This window comes from Aethalodelphis obliquidens, unplaced genomic scaffold (assembly GCF_003676395.1).
Source record: "Aethalodelphis obliquidens isolate GAN/ISIS:26980383/991018 unplaced genomic scaffold, ASM367639v1 scaffold43, whole genome shotgun sequence".
NCBI lineage: Eukaryota > Metazoa > Chordata > Mammalia > Artiodactyla > Delphinidae > Aethalodelphis > Aethalodelphis obliquidens.
In genome coordinates, this window is record NW_020837987.1 from 12,247,446 (window position 1) to 12,258,964 (window position 11,519).

Genomic DNA, 11,519 nt, shown 5'->3' on the forward strand with positions numbered 1-11,519 from the left:
ATGCTATTGAGACCTACCCTGGGATCTGCCATCTGGTTCTGGACACTACATACCCAGAGCAAACCGTAGTTGCTCAATAAATATTAGTCCAAAGGAAAAGCCCATTTAGCCACAGAAGGAGAGTCCACCACCACGTATGTAACACTGTGCATTTATTTACAAAGAGGTTAGAGAAACACACAGATTCTGGCCCCCCTGTGCACTGGGGAGTCACCATCGTCATAATAAATACAGTAAGTTTAAAAAAAGAAAAAAAATACTGGATCGGAACAACGGAGGGTCATCCTGGACTCCCCCCACTCCCTCTCACAGAGGGTGCCACGAGATAGAAGCCATCTTCCTTCCCCTCTTCTACCCTCCAATCCTCCATATCTGTCCGGGGAGGGAGGTGAAAGAGTCTTTCTTTCTAGGTGTTACCAACTCCTACTTGACCCTCAAAACCCCAAAGTCAGTGCTCCTTCCCTTCCCAGGGCACTCTGCAGGCACCGTCTGGGTCAGACACAGAGTCTCTGACCAGGGTGCTAAGGGGGTATCCTAAGGGTCCAGGGACATGGAGGGGGGCACTTTGTGAATGAGGGGGGCCATATCTGGGCATGGAAAGGAGGAATAAGAAGGCTCAGTGAGAGAAATGAAGGGGAACAAACGGACTAAGTGTCTAAACTAAAATGGGGAAATTCAAACTGAATTACCCCTGCTGCATACCATAGTACACCCATAGTACAGATGAAGAAAGTGAGGCCCACAGAAAGGGAACTTTCTTGCCCAAGGGCTGCAGAGCCAGCAGCTGAACTGGGTCAAACAGGGCTCCTCCCCCATTCCTCCCTGTGGTGGAGGGGGAGCCTTTTCAACCAAGACTGCAGTGGATGGGGCAGTGAGGAAGGGTCTTTGGAAGCAGAGAAAATGGTGGTCTTTGGAAGGGAGGTGTAGAAGGGTCAGTGATTGGGGGTGTGATGGTGCAGAGGCCATGAAGGGGGAGCCCAAGCAAACCTCTAAACTCACACTGTAGTCATGACCTTGAGAGAACCCGAACGGAAACGCAATATCTTCTTCTTGAGCGCGTGGGAAGCCTTGATCTTCACAAAGACTTTGGCGGGGCCCGCGGGCGCCCCTACACCTGCACCAGCCCCTGGCCCGGAGGCCGCGGTGGCTGCCACCAACTGCTGCGGCCACACGAGGCCACCGCTGCCATCGGAGTCGCTGGATGCGGAGCTGAAGGCAGGCGACTCTCCCTCGCTGGCGCTAGATTCACTCTCCCCGTAGCCGACGCCGACGCCGCCTGTCGGGCCCCGGCGTCCGAGGGGCCCCAGGCGCCCGGCCGAGCACTCCGAGTCGCTGCCCGCGCAGCCATAGAGCAAACGGCGCTGAGGAGCTGACGGGGATGGGCCAGGACCCGGGCCTCGGGCGGCGGGACCGCGGGGCCGGCCTCGGCGCCCATCGGCAGCGTCGATCTCGGCCGTGGAGCGCCAGCGGCGGCAGGACCCCGCGGCCTGAGCCGCGAGAGTGGGCGCTGGACCACGGCGGGGCCGTGGCGGCCGAGGCTCTTCTCTTTCGGCTGTAGGGTACTTGGTGGGGCCCGGAGGAACCGCGGCGGCGCGGCCCAAAAGGCTGGTCTCGGACTGGGAGCGAGCGGCCTTGCGAGCCCTGGGCGAGCCCCGGCGGCCCGAAGCCTCGGTCATGCGTCCGCGGCGGCCCGCGGCCCGGGGACGCTCCCGGGGTGGGGACTGCTCCACGCTGCGGCCGCGGGTTAGTGGGGGCGCTTTGCGGCGCGCCGCGCGGCCGGGGAGGCCGCGGGTGGCGGCCTGCGCGCCTGGGATGTACTGTGCCTTCACCAGGCGGCCCTCGGCCGGGCTGTCGGGGGGCGAGGGGGCAGCGGGCGGTGCGGCGGGCTCGGGGGCCGCCTCCGACTCCCATGGTGAAGCCCAGCCGCGGCCCAAGGGGGCCGGGCTGGCGGGACGGCCCACCGCGCGCTCCACCGGGGGCTCCGGCGCGGACCGCGCGCCTCCGGGGGGCGGGGACGCGTCGGGCGGCCGCTGGCGCACGCTGTTCTGGCGCCGCGGGCCCCCGTCCGCGCCCCCGGGACTGGTCCGGGGCTGGCCCGCCCCCCGGCGGCGGCGCCTGCGCAAGAGCGCCGAGATGTAGCCGTCCAGGGGCCGCCCGGAGCCCGCGGCGTCTGGCGAGTCCGGGGGAGGACGGCTGCACGGCCGCGGGCTGCGCAGCGCCACGGCGTGCAGGGGGCTGGGCGTCAGGAAGGGCCCCGCGCGGGCTCGTCGCTCCGCGGAGGAGCAGGCCTCCGGGACCGCAGCCGTCGGGTAGGGCGCCGAGAAGGACCGGGGCACGGCTGCCCGGGCGCCCACCGCCTCGTGTGCACTGGGACTGGCGTCTCCTAGGGGAGGGAGGCAAAAAGGGAAGAGAGGCTCTCAAAGCCCTTTCCCAATGAGCCTAGGAGGGGCAAATTGCCCACCGCCTCTCCTACTCTCCCACTCCCATTAAAAACAAAACACACACACACACACACACACAACCTGCTCTCACCCCTTCTCGCACACTAGGTTGATAACAAAATCTTCACAGTGGCCTATAAGACCTTGAATGGTCCGTCCTGCATCCGTGTCTCTGACCTCCAACTCCTCTACATTTATAGGTTTTCAGCTACACTGGCCTGGATGAAGGGGCCAGTCACGCTCCAGCCTCAGGGCCTTTGTACTTGCTGTTCCTGCTGCCTGAACTACTCCTCCCTCAGGGTATCTGCTTGGCCCACTCCCTCACTTACTTTAGGGCGTCACTCAAATGTCACAGTCTCAGTGACCTCCTCTCCGGCCATATTTTCTAAAATTGGAGTTCCCTCCCCAACTCCAAGGGACACGCTGTCGTCCCCTTCCCTAATTTTCTTTTCATGGTACATGTCAATATCTAATATCCCAGATATTTTTCTTATTTAGCTTGTATATTATCTATTTCTCCCACTAGAATGTCAGCTTCATGAAGACAGTGGTTTTACTGCTGTATCCCTCACCCCTAGGATATGTGCTAGGAATGCACATAGTAGGGACTCAGAAACTTACTTGAATAAATGAACAGCAATTTTTGTTTACCTAATGGCTACCATGTGCCAAGTTCAATGTCTTAGGGCAGAGGCTCACTGAATAGTCAAAACTTCCCTATGAAGTAGGTGCTGTCATTAATCCCATTTTAACAGATGGAGAAACAGAGGGCCAGAAAGAAGCAACATGCTCAAAATCACACAAAAAGGGACTGTCACGGCCAGAATTCGAATCCAGGTTGGTCTGACTCAGACGCTTGTGTTTAAAAGCATCCTCTTATTGTCCATTCCCTGGCTCTCGGGGGCCCAACCCCACCCACCTTACCTAGGGACTTGGGCCTCTCGCTGGCATAGATGCCCCGGGGTTCAGAGGGACCCAGGCGTCCATAGGAGCCAGATCCAGAGAAGCCACTGTCCCCACAAAAGGTCGAGGGTGGTGAGTCCGGACCTCCTGTGGAGCTGGGGTCTTCATAGAAGCCTGGATTCCAAAAAGAAGGGGAGAGACAATCAGGGGGCCCTGAAAGGGGAAACCAGGGGTGGGGAGGAAAGGAGGAGATCAAGAGGCATAGAGTGGGGAGCCTGAGAAACAGGAGACAGTGGGGTGGGGTGTCCCAGGCAGACCCCACTACCTCTAGCCATGCTTACCCGAGCTGCGCCCACTCTCCTGTTCCAGGCCCCCAGACTCCAGGCTCAGGTCTCCCAGCTGCTGGCCCAGGTCCCAGATGAGCCCGGGCAAGGCTTCCTGAGGAGGTGGGAAAAGCAAGATGGTCAGAAGTACCCCCGAGCCCTCTGCCAACTGGTCCCCTATTCTAGGAGCTCATGGGCAGGGTTTCACTTTGACAGGGAGGCTGTGATTTCAAAAAGGTAAAAGAGTACCCAAGTTCCAGGATCCCCCTCAAGATCTCTGTCCCTTCATTCCATTAGAAAGTCCTCTGGCTGTCTAACTCTAGTCCCTCATGCTGCAGTCACCTCGTTCCCTCTTAAGTGTGAGTGATAAGTCTTCAGAAGTCCCCATCCCTTGTCCCCTCCCTATCAGCTCTTCCCTCTATCTGGTGCTCATGGCCCCTTAACTTTATTAGAATGTCCCTCTTTGAGTGTAACTTCAGGTCTTCTTGCTGTAAGGGCAGTTCGCCGCTAAAAGTTGGTGTTGAGGACCTAGCAGATCTCTTAGCCATCCGTTCGTCTGCCTTCTCCCAGACTTTGACTCTCCTTTCTCAGATGCTCCTATCTTCCCCCACTGCTCCTTATAACCAATGGAAGGTCCTTCTGCAAGTCTTCCTTAAGTCCTTCCTGCTGCAGATTTTTTAAAAAATAAATTTATTTATTTTTGGCTGAGTTGGGTCTTTGTTGCTGTGCGCGGGCTTTCTCTAGTTGTGGCGAGTGGGGTCTTCTCATTGCAGAGCATGGGGTCTAGGCGCACGGGCTTCAGCAGTTGTGGCACGTAAGCTCTAGAGCATAGGCTCAGTAGTTGTGGCTCAAGGGCTTAGTTGCTCCGCAGCTTGTGGGATCTTCCTGGACCAGGGCTCAAACACCGTGTCCCCTGCATTGGCAGGCGGATTCTTAACCACTGCACCACCAGGGAAGTCCCCTGCTGCAGACTGATTCTTTCCCTCATTTGGATGACACAGGCTGACCATGACTCATAAATCTTTGCTTCTCCTCTCAGAAAGAATCCCCCCCATGCCTACTGGAAAGTCCTTCTGTGAATCTAGCCTTAGTGGTATTGTACTACAGCGGTGAACCCCAGCGGGTTCCTTTGTCCCCAGCAGGGACCACATCCTCCTCCTGCCCTTGCTCCATTCCCACCCAGAAGCCCCCATTGTCTGCTGCAGCTCCACATCCCCATGGGAAATTTCGATGGAGTCTACCCTGGATCCTTGCTGCAGGAAAAGACCATTTCCTATCAGATGTGGATAAATGAAGGTGAAAACCCTTTAAAAGGGGAGTGACTATGACGCGGTGGGGGTAGGGGCTGAAGCAACACAGATGGGGTCTCCAAGACACTAGGACTTAAACCTATTTTGGAAAACAGGGCCAGAGCCAGGAAGAGTCTCACGCGGATCTGGGTGAGGCCAGAGGTGGTGGCAGCCTCAGGCAGACGGTTGACCCTCAGACAAAAGCGGCTTGTCTGGACGGCAGGCGGCAGGAGGGAGGGAAGGAGGGAGAAGGGGCTGAGAGGGCAGACGCCCAGCCTTGCCTATTTAGGGCAGAAAGACTGGCCGGCTCCCCCGCAGACAACGCCCCCCCCCCCCCCCCCGCCCCGCAGCTTCCTACTCCTTCGGCTGCTCTCCTGGGCTCCAGTCCCCACCCCTCCCCCCTAGAACAGAAGCCCCCATCTGGGCTTGTTTATGGGAGGAAAGTCAACAAATCGTTCCACTTTGGGCTCCTGCCCTGCGTGTAAAGAGATGCTCGGGGTGGTGTCATCTTTGAGCAGAAGCCAGGAATGCAGCCGAATTGTGCAGCCTCAGGGGTGGCTAAAAAACATCAAGGACCTCCCCTATACCCCATAACCTGTCCCCCACTAATCATGCCCTTGCTCACGCTGCTGGAGCCACACTGGCCTCCTCGCTGTTCCCTGAACATATCACACATGCTCCTACCTCGGTGGGATGTGTTTCCCCAGCATACCCTCCTGGCTCTCTCCCTTGCTTCATTGAGATTGTTACATGCTCCCTTCTCTGACCACTCTTTCCAAAATAGCTCCTGATCATTCTGCACCTGGGTTGCCCTGCCTTTTTTCCACCATAGCAGTAATGACCTCCTGACTTAAAGTGACATATCAGGCTATTTGTTTATTGTCCTCCTCCCTAGATTGTCAGCCCCAGCCCCAGGAGGGCAGAGATTTTTGTCTGTTTTGTATACTGCTGTGCCTTCCCCCACCTCCACACGCACCCCCCCAACCCGCCCCAGTGTCTAGAACAGCTCCTGGCACAAAGTAGGTGCAGGAAATATTTGGGGAAGGAATGAATGAATACCACAGAATACTATACAGCTGTTAAAATGGAATGAGGCAATTTCTACATAGAACCATCTCCAAGACCTATCATGGAGTGGAAAAAGAAAAATGCAGAATGTATAGTATAAGCGTGAGTCAGAACTACCGGGGAGTCGTGTTAAAACCTAAATTACTGGATCTGACCTACAGAGCTTCTGATTCCAGGCAGAAGCCTGAGAATTTGCATTTTGAACAAGTTCCCCAGTGACGCTGCTAGTGGTCCAGCGGGCCACACTTTGAGAACCACTGTCCATAGTGTCTGACACCTCACCCAAGAAACTGGAATTTGAAAAAAAGCAAAGCGAACTCTACGTATCTTGGTATGTAAGCTGTTTCTGCGCATAGATGCAGAACTCACGCCAGGGTGACAGTGGTGGTGATCACAGGGGAGAGGGTGCATCTACGGGGTCAAGGGAGGGATGAGGGGACTGGATGGTAGGATGAAGTGTTTATGGAGGCATGGCTGGGAGCCAGATTGCCAGGGTTCAAATTCAGCTCTGCCACTTCCCAGCTGTGTGACCTTAAGCAGGTTACTTCACCTCTCTGGGCCTTAGTTTCCTCATCTGTAACATGGGCATCATTCGACTCCCTCTCCTATGAGGTTGTTGTGAGGATTAAATGAGTTTAAACAGCAGTTCCTTTTAGGCACTTAATAAATGCTGGATTTTATTATTACATGAAAGCTATGAATTTATAACAAGGAAAATATAAAATCACGTTTTACTTGTGTAGTTAGAAATGAAAGAGAAAAAAGATTTTTTTTTTCGGTAAGTTCTGCAGGTCTAATTTCAGTTCTTCCACTGCAGGGAAGAGTAGGAGTTTGGAAGATAAACAGCAGAGGCCTCCTCTTCCCCTGTGCCTGGACCCCCCAGCACCCCCGTAGTCTACACACCCCACCCCATTTGTAACTCTGACCTCATTTCTTCCAGCTGCAAAGGGACAAATCTTTAAAAGACCAGAAGGTCCTTGGCCTGAATCTGGCTCCCTGCCTACCCACAATGTCCCTCACCCTTTTTTTGCAAGCCCTTCAGCAAGTGGGCCTGAGGCTCTCCAGCTCAGGCAGGTTTAACATGAATGTGGTTCAGACCCCTGGAGACCCCTTTGCCCAAACTTTCCCAGACCTTGGCTGCCCCCACTCACATGCCCCCAATCTGTGTCCAATTCCCTTTATCTCTGTTAGGAAGTCCTTCTGCAAGTCTAACTTTAATCCTTCTTGCTGGAAGGGGACCACTTTCCTTGGTGGGAGAGAACAGAACTCCTGCCCCCATTCAGGATTCTTGCCTCTTTTCTCTGAGATACCCCTAATCTTTCCCTTCATCCTCATCATTCCTATTAGAAACGAACCAACTCTGGCTTCCATCTTTCTTGCTTCAAAGGGAGTGTACTCCTGGGAGGGGGGTGGAGGAGTGGGAGGGGTAAGCTTCATAAAACAGAGACTCAGGGACCAGAGGAGGCTCCCACCCCCTCTTTGGAAGGACCCAGGAACCCCCAACACCAGAGGAGTTTATATTTAGCGCTTCTCTGCTCCTCCCTCAGTGGCGCTGTCTCCTTCCCGTTGCCTGCCACCGCCTCCTCCCTGACGCTGGGACGGAGCTTTGCCTGGAGATTGTGGGGGGAAGAGGCCCCTCCACTACCACTTCGTGGGGGAGATACTGAGGGCTGGGGGCTAGACAGAGGGGCAGAGAAGGGGGAGACTGAGGCAGAGAGAGGCAGAGGATGAGGGACAGGGAGGCAGGACACAGCTGGCCCATCCGCATGCCTTCTCCCTTTCCTTGGAGGGGTGGGAGGTGCCTTCCCAAGCCCAGCCAGCTCAGGGTGGGGTGAGCTGCTGAAGGCCCCTACAACGCGTCTCTAACTTTGGGAGGGGGTGAGGCCTCCCACAGCTGTTTCTGTTTCCAGAGAAGAATGTGCAGGGTCCCTCTCCCCACCGGGGGTGGGGGGGGGTGGGGGGGGAGGGACTGGGCTTGCAGCCCCAGAGTCTGGCTTCAGTATTCCTCCCCATTCTCCATCTGGGGAGGGGGCAGTCGAGGTCAGTAGCAGGGAGAGCCCCCTCCCCCCACTACCTCGGCTCAGGTTTCCCCAAACGGGAAGCTCTGACCACACACAGGCTTGGGGATGGGATCAGCAAGTGAAGCCCGGGTCTGGGGCCTGGCGGGCTGGGGGGAGGGGAAGAGAGAGAGGGACAAGGATGTGGGGCAGGAAGAGAGAGAGGTGCAGAAATGCGAGAAGGGAAGGCCAGGGAGACAGAGATAGAGAGACAGAGGATTGAGAAAGACGGAGAAAGAGACACAAAGTCACAGAGATGGGGCAGTTGGGAAAAGAGTGCAAGAAACACAGGAGGAGGTCAGGAGAATTAAGAAATGGCATAGAGACGGAAAGAGGGGTGATGCTCCTTAAGTAATTCTGGAGAACTCTGGCTCATCTTCCACTATCAGAGCACCCAGGGAATCTAGAAGTCAGACACCCATGCTGCCTCAATCTACCGCCTCTTGGCTTAACCAGGGCTGTGGCCAGGTAGGAAAGGAGGGAAAGTGTCACAGAGGGTCAAGATCACCGTGGGATCCTAAGGGACTGTGAACTTCCTCTCAGCAGCAATCCCTCCCTCAGGAGGCCCGAGGATCCCCTCCCCCCCTCCCCGCCCCCTCCGGAGATCTCCAAGCACACCAGGACTTAGGGAAGTCGGGGCCCGGTATGGAGGCCGGGAGAGAGGCATGTTTGGATCCTGCCGTGTGACCTTGGGTGAGTCGTTTGCCTTCTCTGAGACTCAGGGTTTTTTTCTCTGTGAAGTGGGAACTATCACCCCCTGCCCCCCAAGCTGCAAGAAGACAACGCTCGCCAAATACTCAGCCTGGGCTTGACACATACTTGGTGCCCAGATGGATTTTCTTTTGGGAAGGGGTGTAGGGAATGGGCCTGAGGGTCCGGCGGAGGCAATGCAGCCCCCTTCCCCAGTTTGGGGGCGGGGAGGCCTGATCCCGCCCGCCGCCCCGACCCCCCAGCCCCACCCCCCTCTCCTTTCCCCCTCCTCCCTCCCCCACCCGGACGAGTGTCTGAGCATCCAGCCGAGACAGGCGGACAGACAGACACAGACGGGGGCAGAGGGACGGACGGACAGGCGGCCCCTCACCAGCTGCTCTTCCAGGGCCGCTGCGGCCCGGCGCGCCGCCGCCGCATCTTCGTCCTCGTCGGCGTCCTCCTCGTCCTCGGCCTCGGCGCCCCCCATTCCGGGCTGGGCCAGCCGCAGCGCCTGCTGCACGCGGTACTCCTGCCTCTCCCGGAGCCAGTGTAACTCGCAGAGCCCGGCCAGGCTGCCCTCCAGCCAGCCCCGCAGCCGACCCCTCTCGGGGCTCACCGGGAAGGAGAAGGCCCGGATCATGGCTGCGGCCCCCCGCCCCAGCCCGGCCGGGCCCCGCGGCCACCCCTCTCCCGGTCCCACCTCCCCGCCCCAAGAGCCCGCCTGCCCGCCCGCCCGCTGGCCCGGCTGTCACCGTCTCATCTGCATAGGCGCCCGCCCATTGGGCCGCCCACCCGCGCCTTATCTGCATGGCCACGCCCCCGGCGACAGAGCAACCATCGCTTATTGGCTGGTACCCTTCCTTACGAAGATGCTCTGCTGTGCACCCGCGCCCCCAACGCGACGCATGCTCGCAGCTGCCTACTCGCTCTGCTTACTGGCCTCTTCGCCACGCCCCCCTTCTCACCTCCCTTTGGGCCGTGGCCATGCCCCCACGCGTCACAATGAAACAAGTCTGCCCCTTGCCCCGATGTCATTGGTCCTTGTCTCCCCTGCAGCTGGTTCCGCCCCCTTGCAGGAGAGGTCTGGCTACCATTGGACTGTCCCGCGAGAGGGGCAGGGGTGATCTATAAATAGAGAATCTGTCCCCGTGACATTTTGGCAGCTGCTTCTCTCCCCCCACCCCTCGTAACCTTCAGCTTCTGAGGCTAAGCGGGGGGTCGGAAAGGGTTTGAGAGTCGAGTGGTGATTTTGCCTGCTCTTCCAGGAAGCCTTCCCAGACATTCAGCTGTAAAAGTAGAGGGCCAAACCACTAAAAATTGGTAATCCTCCTATAAAATTGTGCTTCTGAGCGAGACCGGCTTCACGAGCATACGACCGGCTTAGAAGGGCCCCGAGCTTGGTTTAATATTCTGCTGTTACTGTCTTGAAATTCTTATTTTTTTGAAAACGGGCCTCGCATTTTCATTTTGCACTGAGCCTTTCAAATTCGGTAGCCAGTCTTACGTCTAAGAGTTTAAGATCGGTCATGTCCCAAATTCTGGAATTATAAGACCCTGACTGTAAGATTCTATGATTCCACCCTAACAGAATCTAAGCGTCTTTTGTCTCCCAGATGCTGTGAGGCTTTGCGCTCACCATTCTACGATTCCAGGGGCCTTTGTTCTACGTTCTAAGAGGCTTTGTTCTCAGCCTTCTAAGATGCTCTGTTCTCAACGTTCTGTGGTTCATAAGTCTGAGCCTGACGTTCGTTTCCAAGGTTCCCTCCTCCCTCCCCTGGCTCCGCGAGCGGGGCTGGCGCCCCCTCAGGCGGCCAGCCAGTGTCACTACACCGAGTGTGCGTCCCTACAACCTTCAAGATTTAGCTTCAAAATTCATACCCATTTCTCAGACAGACCTTCACTCCCTAAAAGCCAGGGCCCAGAAGATCATGTAAGACCCTCCCTCTTTTATGATCCCAGGTTACCTTCCGGTCCTGAACTGGAGAGACAATGTTGGTGACTGAGAGCAAAGACTCCAGAACCAGACTGCCTAGGGTGAGCCCTAGCTCTGCCACTTTCTAGCTGTGTGACCTTGGGAAACATGCTTAACCTCTCTGTGCCTCAATTTCCTTAGCTGTATAATCGGAGTTGTAACACTGTCTACCTCATAGAGTTGTTATGAGGATTAAGGGAGATGTTTGTCAAGTGCTTGGAGTAGTGCCTTCCATGTATAAAGAGCCACAGAAGGGCCTGATAAATAAGTTAAAAATAATCTAGTGAGTCCCAAGGAGAAAAAATGAGTCTGGGTTTTAGTAGAGATAAACTTTATTTAATCCCCCTCTTGTTTTATTATTATTATTATTTACTTACTTATTTTGGCTGCGCTGGGTCTTAGTTGCCGCACGCAGGATCTTAGTCGTGGCATGCATGCGGGATCTAGTTCCTTGGCCAGGGATCGAACCCGGGCCCCCTGCATCGGGAGCATGGAGTCTTACCCACTGGACCACCAGGGAAGTCCCCCCTGCCTCTTGTTTAAGACAGATGTAGACTGTCCTTACATTACCTAAATTTACCAACAATGGGGAGATGATCAGGCTGATGAAAGGGGATATGGAAAACTCTCTCTCAAACAAGATTTTCTTAGTAGTAAGGATCTGGGGTGATGTCAGGATTGGTCTTCATCTCTGCTGTTTGTGCAAGACCAGTTGAACCATTTGCTGTGTAAAATGTTGGATCTGGAGCTGACTTAGGGGTTCTGGCCATTTGAAG

The 11,519-nt window shown here is 56.2% G+C and overlaps 1 protein-coding gene across 1 annotated transcript; it reads right to left on the reverse strand.

Annotated features, from left to right (window-relative positions):
* Window positions 1-135: 135 nt before the first annotated feature.
* On the reverse strand, window positions 136-9,477 carry DACT3 (dishevelled binding antagonist of beta catenin 3). Its single transcript, XM_027079937.1, has 4 exons — window positions 9,163-9,477; window positions 3,686-3,782; window positions 3,366-3,518; window positions 136-2,383 (listed from the first exon to the last, which is right to left on the reverse strand). The coding sequence occupies exons 1-4, from the start codon at window positions 9,409-9,411 to the stop codon at window positions 996-998; spliced, it is 1,887 nt and encodes a 628-aa protein (XP_026935738.1). The 5' UTR covers window positions 9,412-9,477; the 3' UTR covers window positions 136-995.
* Between the last annotated feature and the right edge of the window lie 2,042 nt (window positions 9,478-11,519).

Excerpts from the sequence above, each read along its gene's own strand:
- DACT3 (XM_027079937.1), bottom strand. The coding sequence starts at position 9,411 with ATGATCCGGGCCTTCTCCTTCCCGGTGAGCCCCGAGAGGGGTCGGCTG. Across the intron at positions 3,783-9,162 it reads CGGCCCTGGAAGAGCAGCTG|GAAGCCTTGCCCGGGCTCAT; the intron begins GTGAGGGGCCGC and ends CCACCTCCTCAG. Across the intron at positions 2,384-3,365 it reads CGAGAGGCCCAAGTCCCTAG|GAGACGCCAGTCCCAGTGCA; the intron begins GTAAGGTGGGTG and ends TCCCTCCCCTAG.